Source organism: Rhinoderma darwinii, chromosome 2 (genome assembly GCF_050947455.1).
Source record: "Rhinoderma darwinii isolate aRhiDar2 chromosome 2, aRhiDar2.hap1, whole genome shotgun sequence".
Lineage (NCBI taxonomy): Eukaryota > Metazoa > Chordata > Amphibia > Anura > Rhinodermatidae > Rhinoderma > Rhinoderma darwinii.
In genome coordinates, this window is record NC_134688.1 from 222,387,627 (window position 1) to 222,410,481 (window position 22,855).

At 42.4% G+C, this 22,855-nt stretch overlaps 1 protein-coding gene across 1 annotated transcript in view; it reads left to right on the forward strand.

Moving 5' to 3' along the window:
- LOC142741794 (uncharacterized) overlaps positions 1 to 22,855 on the forward strand; it is a 659,023-nt gene that overhangs the window by 310,074 nt on the left and 326,094 nt on the right. The window contains exons 58-62 of the mRNA XM_075851126.1: positions 8,433 to 8,559; positions 12,587 to 12,792; positions 14,509 to 14,581; positions 15,036 to 15,199; positions 17,424 to 17,595. Of these exons, the coding sequence (XP_075707241.1) occupies positions 8,433 to 8,559; positions 12,587 to 12,792; positions 14,509 to 14,581; positions 15,036 to 15,199; positions 17,424 to 17,595 (742 nt within the window). The remainder of the gene's footprint in view (positions 1 to 8,432; positions 8,560 to 12,586; positions 12,793 to 14,508; positions 14,582 to 15,035; positions 15,200 to 17,423; positions 17,596 to 22,855) is intronic.

Below are 22,855 nucleotides of genomic sequence, written 5' to 3' on the forward strand. Positions count from 1 at the left end.
GGGCATATAATATGAAATATCAACCTAACTACAGCTCTGGTTGGGAAAGAAGCCTACTTAAGTGCTTAGATCATGGAGTACTCAGAAAATCATTCCATTGTATGTGCCCTGTGGATGCAAAACAGTGTCAATGATGGGCAAATGTCCACACCCCAGGTTCTAAACAATGAAATAATTAAAGTAACATTTTGACTTTGCTTTTGACTTCGAATAAGGGCTGCATAAGAACATAAGAAAAAGCGTGTAGCAATTTTTTCTGAAGAGAATTGGGGAGATTAATTAAGACTCGCATTTCATATGCCAGACTTAATACGAAACAAGCCGGAGTAAGATACAACAAAGTTATTAGGAGGATGAATACCAATGGGAATTTTTTTGGTTAGAGCCTAACCTTTAATGTGAGATTTATTTCACTTTTTAGCAATTTAAGATAGTGATACAATTGTATCCATAAAGTTTGTTCACTAGCGCTTGGGCACTTTACATTGACATATGTAATAAGTTCAGATAGGACAAGGATGAGATTTAAATGGTTAATACCATCACACTCTAGTATTTATATTTTATTTTAGAATTTTCCTGGTTTTTATTTATTTTTATATTTTTATATATTTTTTCAAAAAATATTATGTTTAAATATTTTAGTTCCAAGTTGGAAACGGTACCCTCCTTGTCACAAGGTGTGTGCCAGGAACTGATGCAGCATGAGCAGCTGCTCTAGGAGTTCCTCTATATGAATCTCTTGTATTTCAGCTACTGCTGCTATAGAGATCTCTGTGCAGCTCTCTTATTAGCAGATCAGCTGCTTTATCAAGCCCAGTACGTGCCAGGAGCTGATACAGCTTTAGCTGCTGCTGCTGTGGATTCCACTGTGAGGATCTCGTGTTTAGCAAAACACTAATCCTGCCTATCTGTAGTTATCTAGCCCTACGCGTTTCCTTACTCATAAGTAACTCTGCAGTAATTCATCAGGGGCTCACAGAGTTAATAGATTAGACCTTCTGGCATTCCAGAGGTCTGTGTAGACAATGCACTGATTCTATGATCAAACGTGGACATAGTTGCTGAAACGTCGCACACACGTGGAATAAAAGGATCATTTTTTTCACAAATTTGGTAATGCTGCCTCACTTTCTTCTAACATGCGTGTTGAGGTGATGAAATATAAGGCCAATCCGCAACACAAAAGGTAGGTATATTGTCCGGGTCTCTGATGAACAACAAGGCACCATCTTTATGAACTTGGAGCTGAAATGGATGGCCCCACGAATAGGGTATTTCTCGTTCTCGCAATATCCCTAACAAGGGACATAGGGCTTTGCGTTTATCCAAAATCATTCTGGACAGATCTGAGAGCAATTGGATCCTTGCACCATCTAGTAGAATGTCTCCATGATCTCACGCCTTGCGCAAGATAGTCTCTTTGACTCTGAAGTAATTAATACGGCATAACACATCTCTGGGTTTGTCCGGGTTCGGATTACGGGGGCCGAGGGTTCTGTGGGCTCTATCAATTTCTAAAGCATCATCAACTGGCAGGCCCATTAGAGAGTTGAACATTTTCTGCAGAGTAGGAATGAGTTGCACAGGGGGAATAGTTTCAGGAATCCCTCTCACCCTAAGGTTGTTGTGGCAGTTCCTATTTTCATGATCTTCTGCAATATTAAAGAGCACGTGTATTTGCTGGGAATGTTGGTTCAATAGATTCTGTTGGGTAGATTGTCGAGTGGAGAGAACAGCCACATCATCTTCAATGCGCTCATCAGTTAAATTAGATAAGTTAGTAGTCAGAGACTGAATCTCAGTCTTATATGAGGTTTCTAAGCGCTGAATGTATCCTTCCATATCCATCTTGGTAGACATGGCCACCAAGTGATATTTTAAAGCCTGTAGTTCATTCCCTCCCACAGTGACTAGATTAGCAGAGTGTAATGAAGCAGCCAGGGGGCCATCGCTCGGTGGGGATGGGGGACCGAGAGAGCAGCTTGGGACAGCCAGATTGATCGGTGGATGGGTCCTTGAAGTAAGAAAAGAGACGTCAGATGAGCGCACATGGTCAGGAGGCACCATCTTGGGAGAACCGCCGTCTTCTGCGTCCGTCAGGAATATGTGAAGTGTAATGTCGGGGTAGGGAGACAGACAGGTGAGCCCTAATCTACCCGCCACTCAGGGAAAAGGGGCAGTTGCCCACGGCAACTAGAGTAGTGAACGAGCCGAGTCAAACCAGGAGTGTACTAGGTACCAAACGTAGAGCAGGAGAGTAGTCAGTAAAGCCAGGGTCAATTTGAAGCAGAGCTCAATAGTACTAGCAGGAACAGCAGAGCCAGGAAACCAGACAGAATCACAGGCAAAGGAAGAGCAGTAAATGAAGGTATAAATAGACCGAGGGCGGGAGCTAGCGGCGTCTGGCCAGGCTGTGATAGGTTCTCCCACTCCTCAGCCTCCCAGCCTGAGTGGTAGCAGATCGAGTCACTCTATCAGACCTAGGAGCAGATGCAGACTGATTAACCACGGGCGTCGACACAGAAGCTGTCTGGCAGATCCTTTACAGTACCCCCCCTTTTATGAGGGGCCACTTGACCCTTCCTAGGTGGACCTGGCTTATTGGGGGAACCAAAGATGGAAACTCCTGAGCAATACCCCAGCGTGAACATCCCGGGCGGGTACCCAAGTCCTCTCTTCAGGCCCGTATCCTCTCCAATGGACCAGGTAGTGGAGGGAGCCTTGGACCATCCTGCTATCCACAATCTTGGCCACCTCGAATTCTACCCCTTCAGGGGTGAGAACAGAGACCGGAGGTTTCCTCGAGGTAGCCAAGGACGGGGAGCAGCGTTTCAGGAGGGAGGCATGAAACACGCCGTGTATTTGAAAAGACGGGGGTAACTCCAGCTGGAAGGAGACAGGGTTAGGGACCTCAATAACCTTGTACGACCCTATATACCGGGGAGCACATTTTTTGGACGGAACTCTAAGACGCAATTTTTTTTAAGATAGCCACACCAAATCCCCGACCACAAACAAGGGGTTAGCAGAACGTCTTCTGCCTGAGTCTTTTGTATGCTCTGGGACGCCTCTAGGTTCTTCTGAACCTGGGCCCAGACTGTGCACAGTTCCCGATGAACTACATCTACCTCTGGATTGTTGGAACCACCAGGTGAAACAGAGGAGAACCGTGGATTAATCCCAAAGTTACAGAAAAAGGGAGAGACCCCTGACGAGTTACTGACCCGGTTATTAAGGGAAAATTCGGCGAGGGGAATGAAGGAGACCCAATCATATTGACAGTCGGAGATAAAACACCTTAAATATTGTTCTAGAGACTGATTAGTCCTCTCAGTTTGGCCATTAGTTTCAGGATGGAAGGCCGAGGAGAAGGACAGATCAATCTCCAACTTTTTACAGAAAGCTCTCCAAAACAATGAAACAAATTGTACCCCTCTGTCAGAAACTATATTAACAGGAACCCCATGGAGACGCAGGATGTGTTTGACAAACAAGGTAGCTAATGTCTTGGCATTGGGTAGTTTCTTGAGAGGGACAAAGTGGCACATCTTACTGAAGCGGTCTACTACAACCCACACCACCGACTTGCCTTGAGATGGAGTCAGATCGGTGATAAAATCCATGGAGATATGGGACCAAGGTCTCTGGGAAATGGGCAAAGAACATAGTAAGCCCGCTGGTCGGGACTTGGGATTCTTGGAACTAGCACAAATTTCACAAGCGGCGACGTAGTCCTTAACGTCTTTAGGCAACCCAGGCCACCAATAGTTTCTAGCAATGAGGTGCTTGTTACCCAGGATGCCTGGATGGCCAGATAGTGCAGAGTCATGATTTTCCCTGAGTACCCTTAGCCGGAATTGCAGGGGAACAAACAGCTTGTTCTCCGGAAGGTTCCCGGGAACCCTTAATCAGCCGCAATTTCGGAGACTAAGTCAGAATCAACAGAGGATATGAGTATACCTGGGGGCAAAACACAAGCAGGATCTTCCTCGGAAGGAGGGCTGGCCATGAAGCTACGCGACAGTGCATCAGCTTTAATATTTTTAGACCCAGCCCTATTGGTGACCACAACGTTGAATCTAGTAAAAAACAACGCCCATCGAGCTTGTCTCGGGTTTAGCCTCCGGGCAGATTCTAGGAAAACCAGATTCTTGTGGTCGGCAAGGACAGTTACCTGGTGCCTAGCCCCCTCCAAGAAGTGGCGCCACTCTTCAAATGCCCATTTAATGGCTAAGAGTTTGCGGTTGCTCACGTCATAGTTACTCTCAGTGGGCGAGAACTTCCTGGAGAAGTAGGCACAGGGACGGAGCTGGGTGAGGAACCTGGTACCCTTGGACAAGATGGCACCCACTCCCACCTCGGAGGCGTCAACCTACACGATGAATGGCTCCATTTGGTTAGCCTGAATCAGCACTGGGGCAGAGCTAAAGCACTTCTTAAGGATCTCAAAAGTGGAGGAGATCAGCACCTTTGCGAGTAAGATCCGTAAGAGGCTTAGCAATGACCGAGAAGTTAGCAATAAATCTCCTGTAATAATTAGCAAACCCCAGGAAGCACTGTAATGCCTTCGGGGAGGCAGGTTGGACCCATTCAGCCACAGCCTGGACCTTGGCGGGGTCCATGCGGAATTCATGAGGAGTGAGGATTTGACCCAAAAATGGTATCTCCTGCACCCCAAACACACATTTTTCGGATTTAGCAAAGAGTTTGTTTTCCCGAAGGGCCTGGATCACCTTCCTGACATGCTCAATGTAGGAGGACCAGTCCTTGGAAAACACAAGTATGTCATCAAGGTACACTACAAGAAATACCCCCAGGTAGTCTCTTAAAATCTCATTTATGAAATTCTGGAAGACCGCGGGAGCATTACACAACCCAAAGGGCAAGACGAGGTATTCGAAATTACCTTCGGGCGTGTTAAACGCAGTCTTCCACTCATCCCCTTCTCCGATTCGGATAAGGTTATAAGCCCCACGAAGATCAAACTTAGGGAACCATTGGGCCCCCTGAACCAGATTGAAGAGATCAGGAATCAAAGGAAGGGGATATTGGTTCCTTACAGTGACCTTATTCAAGTTTTGGTAATCGATGCACGGCCTAAGACCACCATCCTTCCCTACGAAGAAGAAGCCAGCACCTACCGGAGAAGTAGAGGGGCGAATGTAACCCTTGGCCAGGCTTTCCTGGATATATTTTCTCATGGCCTCATGTTCGGGACAAGAGAGATTAAAAATCCTACCCTTAGGGAGCTTAGCTCCTGGTACCAAATCGATTGCGCAATCATATTCTCTATGAGGAGGTAACACTTCGGAGGCCTTTTTTGAAAAAACATCAGCGAAGTCCTGAATAAACTCAGGTAGAGTGTTCACCTCCTTAGGGAGAGAAATAAAATTAACAGAAAAACAGGACGTCATGCATTCATTACCCCATTTGGTAAGATCCCCAGTATTCCAGTTAAATGTGGGATTATGCATCTGCAACCAGGGAAGGCCTAAAACCAAATCGGACGATAATCCCTGCATCACCAGTACAGAGCACTGCTCCAAATGAATGGAGCCAACAATGAGTTCAAAAACAGGATTATGCTGCGTAAAATAACCATTAGCAAGTGGAGTGGAGTCGATACCCACTACCGGGACAGGTTTAGGCAAATCAATCAATGGCATAGCTAGAGACATAGCAAATTCCACAGACATAATATTATCAGAAGAACCTGAATCCACAAAGGCACTGCCGGTGGCAGACGTACCCTCAAAAGAGACCTGAAAGGGAAGCAAGATCTTATTAGGTTTCATATTTATGGGAAATACCTGTGCGCCCAAGCGACCTCCCTGATGGTCACTTAGGCGCAGAAGTTTTCCGGCTGCTTATTCTTACGCCTTGGACAGTTGTTCACTTGATGCTTGTCATCCCCACAGTAGAAGCAGAGACCATTCTTCCTGCGGAGCTCTCTACGTTGTTGGGGAGACACGGAGGCCCCGAGTTGCATTGGTTCATCCGAGATTTCCGTGGAAGAACAAAGCAACGGAACGTCGGGAGCCATCATGGGGGAGCCAGAGGAGAAGGCACAAAAACGTTCAAGTCGTCGTTCCCTGAGACGTCGGTCAAGATGTACCGCTAAAGCCATAACCTGATCTAGAGAGTCAGAAGAGGGATAGCTAACTAATAGGTCTTTCAGGGCGTTCGACAGACCCAATCTAAACTGGCACCTTAAGGCAGGGTCATTCCACCGAGAAGCTACGCACCACTTCCTAAAGTCAGAACAGTACTCCTCAACGGGTCTCTTACCCTGACGTAAGGTCACCAGCTGACTCTCGGCAAAGGCAGTCTTGTCAGTCTCGTCATAGATGAACCCGAGAGCAGAAAAAAAAGGTCTACATAGGAAAGTTCAGGGGCGTCAGGAGCCAAAGAGAAGGCCCATTCTTAGGGGCCGTCCTGGAGCCGGGACATAATTATACCCACTCGCTGGCTCTCAGAACGTGAGGAGTGGGGTCTTAATCGGAAATAGAGCCCACAACTCCCCCGAAAGGAGAAAAAAGTCTTCCGGTCCCCTGAGAACCGGTCAGGCAACTTGAGGTGGGGTTCAAGAGGTGAGGTGAAGGGCACTACCTGGTTATCATCACGCTGGTTGCACCTCTGAGCCAGGGCTTGGAACTGTAGGGAGAGACCCTGCATTTGCTGAGCCAGGGTCTCAAGGGGGTCCATAGTTGTGTAGGAACCAGGGTAGAAAAGGTATATGGGCCTGTGATTATGTAATGTTGGGGTAGGGAGACAGACAGGTGAGCCCTAATCTACCCGCCACTCAGTCCCTGCCTACTTGCACGGCCCGTCCTAGGCGACGGCGTACAACTGGGCGACGGTCCCTACGCTCAATAAGTGCACGACAGACAAACAGACAAGGGTACATAGAAGCTAAGGGAAAAGGGGCAGTTGCCCACGGCAATACCATGAGCAACAAGAGTAGTGAACGAGCCGAGTCAAACCAGGAGTGTACGAGGTACCAAACGCAGAGCAGGAGAGTAGTCAGTAAAGCCAGGGTCAATTTGAAGCAGAGGTCAATAGTACTAGCAGGAACAGCAGAGCCAGGAAACCAGACAGAATCACAGGCAAAGAAAGAGCAGGAAATGAAGGTATAAATAGACAGAGGGCGGGTGCTAGCTCCGTCTGGCCAGGCTGTGATAGGTTCTCCCACTCCTCAGCCTACCAGCCTGAGTGGTAGTAGATCGAGTCACTCTATAAGACCTAGGAGTAGATGCAGACTGATTAACCACGGGCGTCGACACAGAAGCTGTGTCTGGCAGATCCTTTACAGAAGTCTTCCAGCTAACGACGCTCGCCAAGTGCTGAGAGGGGTTCCAACAGGTTTCTTGAACCTCCTCACCATCAGAGAGGGAGATTAGGAAGAGAAGCAGTGCTTATGAAAGTTCTGGAGTGTTAGCAGACATGGTGCTCTCAGGCAGCAGGTCCGCTCGGCGCCATGTCCAGACCATGCCCCTTCTAAGCAAGTTTTTAATTAGTTTTCATTAAAAAATATTTTAGTTCTTAAAATATAGCCTCTATGTATCCTAGATACATAGAAGCTATATCTTGCGCTCAATCCCGAATCAGCCATTTCAGCGGGACTGATGGCTTTGGTGACAGTAGGTCAGAATCCACCTGTTATCGATCACATCTTAGTTATGAACTTAGAATTGATCGATAGGTGGATCTCTGACACGCAGGACCCGCTGTTATCGAAGCCATCAGTGCCTCTGACCTGGCGGATTCCGGTTTGATACATATAAACTGTATCTCATAAAGTAAATTTTTTTTCATAACAAACAATTAAAAAGTTGTGAACATAACACCTAACAACTTGAACATAACACCATGATACAGTGTTTAATTTAAAAAAATTGTTCAAATGCTTACATATCCTTTGTGTTCCCCTGATGTGTTTTGAGAGGTATGGCCACTGTGTAATCCTTCATTTCCACTGTGGTGGTGCTGTAGGGCAATTAAATACTTGCCGCTGGGTTCCCTTATAGATTACTGCTGACAGCTCTGGTACCCAGTGATTAGCATATTGTCAGGGGACCCTTCCATAACAAAGAGATTACCCAGAGCAGACAACCCCTTGATATATACTGTTGTATAAAAGCATAAGAAGCATACAGTAATGTAGGTTTGAATGAGAATAGAAAATTGCACTACTTAAAAAAAATATAATTATTATTTTGTACTTAAACCGTTGAAATGTTTCCCTAGTGATATCTGAGGGGGGGGGGGGGGATTTTGTACATTCAATTTAGCATGATCCAGAAAAGCCTGTAAATCATGCAAATGTGCTTTCAGGAATGATAGACTGCTGATAATTGCTGGCTTATTAGTCTTTGTTGTAATTGCAGACAGTACATATCCTTGTACTTCTTTGCATATTTATTTTCTAGCTCTACGGATCCTCGGAGACTATGGAGATGTTTAAATGACCGATTAGAATGGCGACATGGCACATTGCATACACCATCAGGAAACAAGAAATTGTTATGTTTGCTTGATGACCTCAACCTTTCTAAGGTGATTACTTTATACTCAAGAGACTAGACTGGGCAGACTATTATTGCAAATTAGTTTGGAAGATCTGTCTTGCTGTGGCAAATCAAAAGCACATTTTATAAATGTGGTGCTTGCAAGGTTAAGCATTGTGCACAGCAGATGTACAAATGGTGACTTAAGGCTAAGTGCGTTGGAATGTATTCATTGTAAAATGTTCATATGCTTAGCTTGAATGTCACCCTGGAAAACGAGTGTATTTATATCTTCTGGAATCAAGTAGAAGAATTGATCTTAATACAAATGTTAAAAGAATAATGGATTGTAGAATTATATAGTAAGGAATCATCTATAATTCAATTTCAAATATGTAAACGTTTCATAGAGCAAAAAAAGTGGTTCTGATCAGTGGCGGATTAAGCAGACCATAGGCCCTTGGCTGTTTCCCAAACTTGGGTCTCCCTTCCCCACCGCTGCTCTGCTGTGTCTATAGTGAACAGCACCTTTCTGTGTGAGCATTGACAAATGGGTGTTGCGATTCACCTTGTCAAAGGGCTGTGTCCCTACATACTTACAGACTCCAACCATTGCTGACAGCATCACACTGTGCAGGGACACATCCGCCTGACAAGGGGAATGATAACACGCATTTGTCTATTAGTCCTCGTACGCAAAGACTTTATGTGGAATACAAGGATTTCATACAACAGACATGTGAGGAGAGCTGACAGCTCCTCTCTAAATCCAGTGACTCACAAGTGATGTCTTCTCTGATAGGAGTCATTCTCTTTTCTTTTCTTCTCCATTTAACACAGACTGTTATGGCGACTTCTCCTGATGACTGCAGTTTCCTGATGAGACATATTTGCCCCTCACTTCTTTCCAGCCTCTATAGAAACACAAAAATTCAGACACCAAGGCCCAAACCCATACATTAAAGGGTTTGTCCTATCCACGTACCCAGACAACCCCTTTTACTCAGACTAATAAATTCAAACCCCAGACCAGGTCCTAAAACACATGAAGACCCTAGACATTCTAAACTATTGCAGTCCCCAGACCAGATCCCCTAATCAAATACAGACCCCATTACAAGCACCCTAAATAAATACAGGCCCTAGACCAGACCATCTAAATACAGACCCCAGACCTGACCCCCTAAATTAATACAGACCCCAGATCCCTAAATTCAGACTACCGAACAAACCCCCTAAACTAATACAAACCCCAGACCCCCTAAATACAGACCCCTAAACTAATACAGACCCCAGATCAGGCCCATAAATACAGAACCCCAGACCCCTTAAACTAATACAGACCCCAGACTAGGTCCCCTAAACATAGACCCCAGTCCCCTTAGGATAATACAGACACCAGACCCCCTAAATACAGACCCCAGACCAGACCCCTATATACAGACCCCACACCCCTTAAACTAGTAGAGAGCCCCAAACCAGACCTCCTTGATACAGACCCCAGACCAGAACCCATAAATACAGATCTCCTTAATACAGACTCTTTAAACTAATCCATCTCCCTTATACTTACATAGCAGCTCAGTCTTCTGCATGGAGTCTTGCTGCTGTACTAAGACCTGCAGGTATCTAAACAGTAATAAGAACTCCAAACATAAGGTCATGTGACCTTATGTTGACAGGTCCTTTTGCAGGACATACACAATGCAGTTTTGTCACGGTTTTTGTGGCGATTCGTGTACTTTGGCCGGCCATAGGCCCCTTGGGAGCCTCTGGTGGCCACCTAAACGCCCCTGTGATGATTCGCCATTGACTCTGATATATAAATGTAAAATAGGTATACACAGTGTGAGCAATTTGCAACAACTGATGGGGCATCAGAGAGAGAATAATTCACCATACTTTGCACATTGATGTACTGACAGAGATGCTTACATAGAAAGCAATGGAATCACCCCCCTTGCTTTGTATCCCCTCCCTTCCCTCCCGTATATATTCAAAACTAAATAAAGAATTTACACAAATGAAAAAAAAAATCTAAAAAAATCTATGGAATCCTCTCCTTCTTTACAGCCAGATGGGGTGGGTAGAAGAGGAAATTTTCGAGGGCCTCGGCCACCTTTTTTTTTTACAGCCATGAGACTGTGGAAAGACATGAGACTGTGGAAAGATTTAAAGCATATCAACAATAATATATACATTTTAGTATATGACGAAAGAGGTGATTATGGAGTTTTACTATAACTCTGGCAACTGATAGGCAGCATTTTTATGCCATACATAATATAAAGTGCCAGCACTATAGTGTAGGATTGCCCACTGGACTCCTAAGCCCAGAATGAGCAGAGATTTACATGAATAAACGTATCACTTAGGCTCTGTTCACATCTGCGTTGGGGTCCCGTTCTGGCAGTCGTTTTGCCGGAAGAAGTAGCTTAGTCGACTACGCTACTGCTTCCTGCAAAACGACGGATCTGGTGCACAACAGAGACAAATGGAAACCATGGGCACTGGATTCGTCACCATTGAAATCAATGGTGATGGAAACGGAAACCTCTGGTTTCTGTTTGTGTTAGTTTGTGTTTGTTCAGGGTCCCGTTCTGACAGAAAGCTCAGACGGAACGCCAGAACGGGACCCCAACGCAGATGTGAACAGAGCCTAAGTTATATTGTATCTTTTGAAAAAAATATTTATATTTACCTGCTCACCTACTCCTGCTTTATAACATGCTGTCTGCAGATTGGACTGCATTTAAAACGTGACAGGTTGCCTTTAAACCAATGTTATGACGAGGATCTTTCATGGCTCCATGACCCAGTTTTTATACTCAAGTGCCCATTGTAGGTTCTTTTTAGCTATGCAGTCCAAAACGCAGCAAGCTGTGTGTGTTCTGACACCTTTCTATCATTCCATCTATAACTTTTCTTTTAGCAATTTGTGCTATAGTAGCTCTTTTGTGGACTAGCTTTTGCTCTCCAAGCACATCAATGAGCCATGGGCACCCATGACTCTGTTATCGTTTTACCGTTATCCTTACTTTGACCCCTTTTGGTAGGCACTAAACACTGCGTACCAGGAAAATCCCTCAAGACCTGACATTTTGGAGATGCTCTAACGTCACTTAGCCATCGCAATTTGGCCTTTGTTATTGCTCAGATCCTTATGCTTGCCCATTTTTCCTCCTTCCAATACATCAACTTCAAGATCTGATTGTTTACTTGCTGCTGCCTTGAACGGTCCATTATACTGAGATAAATATATGTTACTAACTTCGCCTGTCAGTGATTTTAATGTTTTAATGTACTGTACATGTCCTATCTTTTGCGGTACACTTCTACGGCCCGGACACCTTCCCGTAAATAAAGGTGTCCATGGACAATAGAAGTGAATGTGTCCGTAATTGCGGACCGTAAATGCGGTCCGCAATTACGGATGATTCTTACGGTCGTGTGTATGGGGCGTTAGGCCTGATTTGAGACGAACGTGTCAGTTTTACGTCTGCATTTCTGTTCCGTGTGGTATCAGTGTGCTTTCCCTGTGGCATCAGTGTCCCTGTACTTTTTTTTCTCATCATTTCTTTAGCAACTGGGGCGTGAAAAATACGGACAGCACACAGATGTTGTTCGTGTGCTGTCCAAGTTTTCAATGGGTGACGTGGTTCACAATAACGGACCAAAATAGGACATGCAGTGAGTTTCATGCAATGGACACACACACTGCGTGAAAAATCACGCATGTGGGAATAGCCCCATTGATTTGCATGGGTCTGTGTGCTGTCAGTTAGTTCATCTGAATAAGGCCTAAGTTTGATTTTAAAGGGATCTAAAATGTATTTTAAAGAACAGCATTCACTTCATAGACATCTTTTCAGGTTTTACAGGTATTGAATAATTGTAAAAGATTTTATAGAAAACTCTCTACCTTGCTCATATTTTAGGCCCCATGCACACGGACATAATTTTGATTCACAATTATGGGCTGTAATTGCGGATCAAAGTACGGGCCCATTCATTTCTGTTTTAAAACTTTTTCTGATTAGCAAAGAGATACATTTGGATTTAATGTTTCTTCATAGGTCAATGAGCCAGGTTATCAGCCAGCTTGTGAGTTCATTCGGCAGCTGCTTGACCAAAAAGGAATATTTGACCCCACCACCTTGAAATGGAAAACCATAGAAAGCATAATATACCTGTCAACATGGAACACAGCAAAAGCTAACAGTTCTCCAGAGCAAAGACGTCTCCTCAGACATTTCTGTTCCTTTCAATGCATGTACCCAAGGTTTGGAAATGTAGTCCTTTGTATTTCATAGTTCTGTTAATTCATTAGCCATGTAAAACTAATTTTGTGCTCAATGTGATTAAATGAGAACTGTCAAAAGAAATTCATAATGTACATTATGCTGCCAAATGCTACGATATAATCACTTAGAGACTGCACTTGTGGGAGATTCTTGTGACAAGATGCCCCCTTCTGATTTCTGTCAGGTATATGGAGACCATGTGTAGATATTGATGCAGATGGTGATTTTTATCCACACAGTTGCTCCTTGCAGAAGCCAGAAGGTGATTTGTTATCATCAGAATTTTTCAGTATTGCAGTCCTCAAATGATCATTGCAAAGCATAGAAATGGTATATAAAAAAGATTTTTATGAATCTATTCTTGTAGGGCTCCTTTACTGTACTGTAGTTTGTGGGTTTCTTTTATCTGACCACTTGCTTTAGAAACCGTACATATGTAGCTATATCTGGATGATCACAGACACATGTATACTGCTTACTTTTCAATTTTATACAGGAGGTTTATAGAAACAGTAAGGCTATGTTCACACGGGGTATTTTGCAGAGTTTTTTTACGTGGAAACCGCGTCGCAAAACTCGGCAAAAACGGCCCGAGAACGCCTCCCATTGATTGAAAAACTGCCTCGCGGGAAAAAGAAGCGACATGCCCTATCTTCGGGCGCTTCCGCCTCTGACCTCCCATTGACTTCAATGGGAGGCAGGAGAAAGCGTATTTCTCGCTGTTTTATGCCCGCGGCGTTCAATGGCCGCGGGCGAAAAACGGCGCGATAATCGCCGCGAAAATCGGCGTGCAGGGAGAGGAATATCTGCCTCAAAGTTCCAAACTGAATTTTGAGGCAGATATTCCTCCCCCAAAATACTCCGTGTGAACATAGCCTAATTGTAATTTGTACTAGTGTTCACCGATAGAGGAATTTCCGATTAGACAGTTGTATTTTCCCCATATACCAAAGTAGGCTGAAATATAGAGCCAGATATCATCAGTTCAAACTCCATTGTTGCATAAATTGAAAATATGTCTCTGTAAGTGAAAAATATAGTCAGCGAAACATCTACAAAGCAAGTTTTCACAGATTTACTCATCTCCCCCATAAACTATGCCATGGGTGCAATTTATAAACTGATTTACGCAACTTTAGTAAAAACGTAAAAAATGTTGGCGGGAAGAAGTAAAAATGGTTGCCGCATGCCATATTTGCGCTAAAATTTACTACTTTTTCCGTCACTTGCCTCTTTTAAAAACTGTCTAAAAAAGTGGGTAGGTTTAACCAGGTGGGGGCAATGCCAACCCATAGACCGACATATTTATTACTAAGTAGGCTGGAGCTGGCGTAGATATACATTTCTGGTGTTAGAACAGTCCAAGATGTGCCAAAGTTATTAAGAGGCACGCTTACCTTAATAAATTTGGCACATTTCATTTTGACGTAGTGTAGTTTAAAACTATCATATGAAATGCCAGTCTTAATAATTTCCCCCTCTTTATCTGTGTATATTTATATGGCCTTTATCTAGAGCAGCATCACTGATTCTATTACAGGGAGACTCTTTAGGGTTTTAAGGATAATTTTTTATTTATTTTCATAAAGCTAATTGTTCAGCATGATATTACTTGTATTGTTAATTACATTAGCAGATTTTTGTTGAATAGCAAGCCAGAGGTGGATTGATTGGTGTTATTTTTCTCCTTTCAGTCAAAGCGAACAGCTTGGGATATTCAGTAGCACACTGAATGCTCACTTTGTGCCAGGAGAGACGGAACACAAGGTACCTGTCTTCTCTCCTTTATTAGTGGAATGTTAAGGAAAATGAACGTTGTCGCAGTAGCTCCGCTAATTGTGTGCTCATTGTAAGCTTGTAGCGTACCAGTTATTAGTTAATGGACTGTCATAATGAAGTAATTGCAGTGCTTCACAAGTGGCTGTAAAATTTAGTGACACATTTAGGATTAACCGCAATTCATGCATGCTTTAAAAGAAACAATTTAATATCTATACATCAAGCCGAGACAATTATAGACAAATCTCAAGGCTGCAAGTGTCCTTTTGTGGTTTGTCTCATTTGTTTTATTTTTATGTTCAGGGAGTCATTTTTATTATGCCTCTAGTCATTTTACTAATTGCCAAGGTGTCTCTTATCTTTATTGTGTTACCTGTTGAACGTAGCCATTGATTTGCTTCCTCATCAGGGTTGGCATTGACCCATTTTCCTGTGATTTCAGGCTGGCAGTACAGGGGCTGTGTCTACTGAGAACCTGCAGGAATTAATTTTGGCTATCATTAAAGTTTCAATAGAACTACAGGAAAGACTCAGGACTGTGTTCTTGGGGACGTCTCAGCGATGTCACTACATATTTACACTTCGAGACCTTGCAAAAATATTCAGGTAATAAAGAGGAAAAGATGTTACATGTTGGTTGGACTCATTTGAAAGGACCATTAGTTCACTTCCATGAAGAGTTATTGCTGTGTCAGCTCTTTGTGCTACTTGTAAAAGCTGTTTAAGTACTGCTCAGTGATGACATGTCATGGTACACTGTGATACATAAAGGTAAGAGATGCCAGCCTGACTATAAGTGAAAAACTCAGTCCCATGGCTATATGTGACAATTACTAGAAAAGGCTGACTTGAGCTTGTCTGTCCTATTCTCCTCTGTATTTCAGTGTGATGATCAATCACTAGAAATTTAAGATGAACATGCAGTTTTTGCCCTTGTTAGTTTAGGTCTGTCCAAATGTCCTTGTTTCATTGCCAAGCATTCAGCCCTTTAATGCTGGAATGATGAGCTCATGTATATTTTCATTGTTTTAACTAGAATAAGACGTTCTGATGTACTTTTTTCTGTCATTACAAAAATACATTATGTATCATTTTGTGCACATGATGAGCATAGTAATAAAACAGCACAGGAAAAACCTTCCATTTCAAATCATGACACCTTTTTTCTTAAAAGCGATTACGTGTTTTATGGTAAAGTCTATTTTGGAGGGAAATGTGAAAACTGTACTGTATTCACTTTTACAAATTAAAATATTTGGAAATCTTGCAGAAAAAACATTATTATTGCCAGGTAATTGAAGCGTCCAAACCTTAACTTCAATATATCTGTTGTTTAGTCTCAGAAAATTATATTAGATGTGGGGTATGTATGAATTTGTATTTTGTTACAGTTATTTTTTCATGTTGGAGTAATGCAAGACAGGTGAACAAAAACGTAAGAAAATACATTGTAGCAAAGTCCTATTGATTATACCCAGGCCTAACTTTCAGTCAGGGTGGGCTTTACTTATCCACAAGTAATTATGTATTTTTCATTTTGACCAAGATACTGTATGTTGCATTTTTGGGGTAAAATGTTTGCTTTTTCAAAAATGTTTTTTTATTTTCAACAATTACATCACGAGTGCCCTAATCTAGACTTCATCTTTGTGTTAGGCTTCTCAAACCATATACTCTATACTAGTATGCAAATCTATCTATCTATCTATCTATCTAAAAAAAAAAATGGCGACAGCACACTGTGAACACAAATGGCATCTAAACACTATAAATAAATATGCATTACTGCTAAATCTACTTACAATAGTGATGTTCTTAGCACACATTTTGATCCAATTGTGTGAGCCCACCTGCCACGACAAGGCGACCCCTATGAGGTAGGAACCTACGCTGCACATACACCCAGAACTGGGACTAAACCTACATATATCTGGGGATGTTAGGAACCAGCATTAAACTAATTAAAATTACCCAGGGCAGTATGGGACGAGTGCAAGTAAAAAAAAAATGGAGGCAGTCACTAACCCCACATATATGAATCAAATAAACAACTCAAAAGTTTGAACAGCACATTCCAGCAAAATGAAACAAAACGTGTATACAGGTGCAAGAACGCCTGTAACTGCAAATTATAAAGCACACAAGAAATTGGCGACAGCACACTGCGAACACTAATGCCACTTAAGCCACTAAATATAAATATGCATTACTGCTAAATCTGCTTACAATAGTGAGGTTCTTAGCACACTTTTGATTAAATTTGATCAAATTGTGTGAGTCTATCTATCTATCTATCTATCTATCTATCTATCTATCTATCTATCTATCTATCTATCTATCTATCTATCTATCTATCTATCTATCTATCTCTTATAACTCTAAGGCTCTGATCACATCTGAATGATGGATGCTTGCACTTCCAGTTAATCCACTGGGATTAGTTGTCCTTAAATATGTTTTAAATAGCACTTAATTATTGGGTCAGAAAGTGTCAGCAAGTTAACTGTTGTCAAGATCTTGAAATATTTACTAGAATGTCACTAAAGTAGTCATTCTAACCATAAATAAATGATAATCGGTAGTTTTGCCTTGATAATATATTATGATAAAATCTGGCGGACCAACTGATTGAGTTGTTGGAGATATTTGGGGGTACTCTTGACAATCTGTTTTTTGACATTTTTTGCCCAATACAGTGAGCTGGTATCACCCTTAAAATAATTTTAGAATGCCAAGTTTCTTTTCTCAATATTCCTATATTAAAACTTGCAATCTTGTTTCATTCATTAGCTAAATAAGAAATAAGTAAGTTCATGTGTTTATTTTACAGGAACATCTGCCTGTCTCTGGATGGAAGGACTACAAATGAAAAGCTTCTCATTCTTTGGAGACATGAATGTGACTGGGTGTATGGCCACAGGATGTCTAGTGCAGTGGATTTTAACAGATATGTTCAAGAGCTGACCATTGTAGTACAGAAAGTCTTTATAAGTGAAGAAGAGGTAAAGTAATTGTAAAGGATCTGCCAGGCACAGCTTCTGGGGCAACGCCCATGGATAATCAGTCTGCACCTGCTTCTATGTCTGAGAGACTGACTTCATCTTCCACCACTCAGGGTGGCAGGCTTAGGAGTGGGAGAGCCTATCGCAGCCTGGCCAGACGGAGCTAGCTCCCGCCCTCTGTCTATTTATACCTGCCTTTCCTGTTCCTCCTTGCTTGTGATTCTTCTTGTTTGGTTTCCTGGCCCTGCTGCAGCTTCTGGTTCTATTTGTCCTTGCTTCTCATTGACCCCGGCTTGCTGACTACTCTCCTGCTCTGCGTTTGGTACCTCGTACACTCCTGGTTTGACTCGGCTTGTTCACTACTCTCCTGCTCTGCGTTTGGCACCTCGTACTCTCCTGGTTTGACTCAGCTTGTTCACTACTCTTGTTGCTCACGGTGTTGGGACCGTCGCCCAGTTGTACCCCGTCGCCTAGGGCGGGTCGTTGCAAGTAGGCAGGGACTGAGTGGCGGGTAGATTAGGGCTTACTTGTCTGTTTCCCTACCCCCGTCATTACAGTAATGTTAATTCATAATACAATGGTGCTTGAAAGTTTGTGAACACTTCAGAATTTTCGATATATTCTTCTGCAACAATTTGACCTAAAACTACTAGTAGATAAAGAGAATCAAATCTAACTAAGGGGTCAAAAATATTAGACTTGAAAATGATCCAATATCACAAAGCTATGGTCGACCAACAAAGATCATGCCAAGAGAAAGACATATAATAGTCCATAAGGTCACAAGGTAACCTCTATGCAACTAAAGGCCTTTTTCACATTAGCTAATGTTAACCCCTTCCCGACATCCGCCGTATATATACGGCGCTGTCGGGAGGTGCTTCACGCAAAGCGCCGTATATATACGGCGCAGTGATGGTGCGGGCTCAGGAGCAGAGCCGGCACCATCACCGTGGGGTGACAGCTGTATTATACAGCTGGCACCCTCCTGTAACTGCCAGGACCGGAGCTATTCTCCGATCCGGCAGATTAACCCCTCAGATGCTGCGCTCAATAGAGCGCAGGATCTGATAGGTTTTCACCCGATCGGCAACCCAGTGATGCAATCGCTGGGTTGCTGTGGCAATCGGACGCCAGAAAATGGCGTCCGAGTCTGCCTTGTACGGGAGCCGATGAGGACCCGACTGCGGCGTGTCCTCATAGGCTTGCTGTCAGTGAATAACTGACAGCGCTAATACACTGCACTACGTATGTAGTGCAGTGTATTAGAGTAGCGATCGGGGCATCAGGCCCTCATGTCCCCTAGTGGGACAAGTAAAAAAAGTAAAAAAATGTTAATAAAAATGTGGTAAAACAATAAAAACACACACATTTCAAATAAAAATAAAGCTGAACTGACTTTTTTCCCATAGTAAGTCTTTTATTATGGGAAAAACCGTAAAAAATAAAAAAAAACTATACATAATTGGTATCGCCGCGTCCGTAACGACCCAAACTACAAAACTATTATGTAATTTATCCCGCACGGTGAACGCGGTAAAAAAAAAACATGAAAAACAGCGCCAGAATCTTTGTTTTTAGGTCACGTCTCCTTCCAAAAAATGCTATAAAAAGTGATCAAAAAGTCACATTTACTCCAAAATAGTACTAATAAAAAATGACAATCCGTCCCGCAAAAAATAATCCCTGACACCGTTTCGTGCACGCAAAAATAAAAAAGTTATGGGTCTTAGAATATGGCGAGACAGAAAACAAATGATTTTATAAAAAAAGTGATTTTATTGTGCAAAAGCCGCAATACATAAAAAAAACTATATAAATTTGGTATCGCCGCGTACGTAACGACCCAAACTACAAAACAATTATGTAATTTATCCCGCATGGTGAACGCCGTAAAAAAAAAACATGAAAAACAACGCCAGAATCTTTGTTTTTAGGTCACATCTCCTTCCAAAAAATGCTATAAAAAGTGATCAAAAAGTCACATTTACTCCAAAATAGTACTAATAAAAAACGACAATCCGTCCCGCAAAAAATAATCCCTGACACCGCTTTGTGCACGCAAAAATAATAAAGTTATGGGTCTTAGAATGTCGACACAGAAAACAAATGATTTTATAAAAAAAGTGATTTTATTGTGCAAAAGCCGCAATACATAAAAAAAACGATATAAATTTGGTATCGCCGTAATCGTATCGACCCGCAGAATAAAGATAACATGTAATTTAGGGCGCACTGTGGATGCCGATAAAAAAACCAATAAAAAACTATTCCAGAATTGCTTGTTTTTGGTAATTTCCTTTACCAAAAAATGAAATAAAAAGTGATCAAAAAGTCGTATGTGTTCCAAAATGGTACCAATAAAATCTACAGCCCGTCTCGCAAAAAACAAGCCCGCACAGCGCTCAATCTACTGAAAAATAAAAAAGTTATGGCACTAGTAATGCGGTGATGAAAAACATCTCAATGCGCAGGCCTGAGGGGAACATTCCTTCAGTTTCAGGGCCCTAGTATTTAGGAACTAGGAAAGGGAAGGGACATCCACTGGATGCGAGGGTGCCCGTATTATACCAGTGCAAAACTTTCCCAGTAATATTTCCCAAACTACGAAGGAGAAAAAGTCCCCAAAAGGTGCAGTGTAAAGAGTGTTACAAAAGGGGGATAAGAAAGAAAACCGTTTATCAGTGTGACACCGGCCTGTGCATAACGGATCGCTTCACAGCGTAACACACATCTATGGATAATTGTATTATTTACCCCATTATTATACCCTCTTATTATGCCCTGATATACTCCGCACAGATTACATATGCCCCCACATTATAAACGGAAATACCAGCAAAACCCCAAACAGAACTATTACCAAGCAAAATCCATGCTCAAAATGGCGGTCTTTCCCTTCTTAGCCCTACAGTGTGCCCAAACAGCAATTTATGGCCACAAGTAAGGCATTACCATACCCGGGAGAACCCGCTTAACAATTTATGGGGTAAGATTCTCTAGGGGCACAACATCTTGTGCGGTGAATGGGCAGATCAGTGGAGAAATTGCAATTTTCACTTTGCACAATCCACTGCGTATTCATTTCTGAAAAACACCTGTGGAGTCTAAATTCTCACTACATCCCTTGATAAATGCCTTTAGGGGTGTAGTTTCTAAAACGGGGTGACTTTTGTTTGGTACATCAGTGGTTTTGCAAATGCAACATGGCGTCCGCAAACCATTCCAGCAAAATCTACGCTCCAAAAGATAAATACCGCTCCTTTTCTTCTGAATGCTCCCATATACGTAAACAGCCGATTATAACCACATATGGGGTGTTACCGTACTCGGGAGAAATTACTTTACAAATGTTGGGGTGCTTTTTCTTCTCTATTCCTTGCAAAAATGAAAAATGTGTATCTAAAACGACATCTTGTTTGAAAAAAAAATTATTTTTCATTTTCATGGCTTAATTCTAATTAATTCAGCAAAAAACCTTTGGGATCAAAATTTTCACTATACCCCTAGATGATTCCTCAGGGGGTGCAGTTTCCCAAATGGAGTCACTTTTGGGGTGTTTCCACTGTACTAGTACTACAGGGGCTCAGCAAATATGACATGACACCCAGAAACCATTCCAAAATCCAAATGGTGCTCCTTCCATTCTGAGCCCTACCGTGTGTCCAAACAGATGTTTGTGACCACATGTGGGGTATTGTTTTACTCGGGAGAAGTTGCTTTACAAATGTTGCGGTGCTTTTTCTCCTTCAGTCCTTGTGGAAATGAAAAAAAAAATACCTAAACCTACATTTTCTTTGAAAAAAATGTAGATTTTCATTTTTACGGCCTACTTACAATAAGTTCTGTAAAAAAACTGGCTGGTCAAAATGCTTGCTACACCCCTAGATAATTTCCTCATGGGGTGTAGTTTCCAAAATGGGGTCACTTGTTGGGGGTTTCCACTGTTTTGTCCCCTCAGGAGCTTTGCAAATGCGACATGGCCTCCGCAAACCATTCCTGCTAAATTTGAGTTCCAAAAGCCAAATGGCGCTCTTTCCCTTCTCAGCCTCGCTGTGTGTCCAAACAGCCGTTTATTACCACATGTGGGGTATTGTTTTACTCGGGAGAAATTTCTTTACAAATTTTATGGTGCTTTTTCTCCTTTAGTCCTTGTGGAAATGAAAAAAAATTAGCTAAACCTACATTTTATTTGAAAAATTTAGATTTTCATTTTCACAGCCTACTTGCAATAATTTCTTCAAAAAACCTGTGGGGCCAAAATGCTCACTATACCCCTAGATAATTTCCTCAAGGGGTATAGTTTCCAAAATGGGGTTACTTGTTGGGGGTTTCCACTGTTTTGTCCCCTCAGGGGCTTTGCAAATGTGACATGGCCTCCGCAAACCATTCCTGCTAAATTTGAGCTCCAAGAGCCAAATGGCGCTCTTTCCCTTCTAAGCCCTGCCGTGTGTCCAAACAGCCGTTTATTACCACATGTGGGGTATTGTTTTACTCGGGAGAAATTGCTCTACAAATGTTGTTGTGCTTTTTCTACTTTAGTTCTCTTGGAAATGAAAAAAAATTAGCTAAACCTACATTTTATTTGAAAAAATGTAGATTTTCATTTTCATGACCTAGTTCCAAAAATTTTTGCAAAAAAACTGGCCGGTCAAAATGCTTGCTACACCCCTAGATAAATTCCTCGAGGGGTATAGTTTCCAAAATGGGGTCACTTGTTAGGGGTTTCCACTGTTTTGTCACCTCAGGGGCTTTGCAAATGCGACATGGCCTCCGCAAACCATTCCTGCTAAATTTGAGCTCCAAGAGCCAAATGGCGCACTTTCCATTCTAAGCCCTGCCGTGTGTCCAAACAATCGTTTATTACCACATGTGGGGTACTGTTTTACTCGGGAGAAATTGCTCTACAAATGTTGTGGTGCTTTTTCTACTTTAGTTCTTTTGGAAATGAAAAAAAATTAGCTAAACCTACATTTTATTTGAAAAAATGTAGATTTTCATTTTCATGGCCTAGTTCCAAAAATTTTTGCAAAAAAACTGGCCGGTCAAAATGCTCACTATACCCCTAGATAAATTCCTCGAGGGGTGTAGTTTCCAAAATGGAGTCACTTTTGGGGGGTTTCCACTGTTTTAGTTCCACTAGACCTGTTCAAAGCGGATATGGTGCCTAAAATATATTCTAATAAAAAGGAGGCCCAAAATCCACTAGGTGTTCCTTTGCTTCAGAGGCCGGTGCTTCAGTCCATTAGCGCACTAGGGC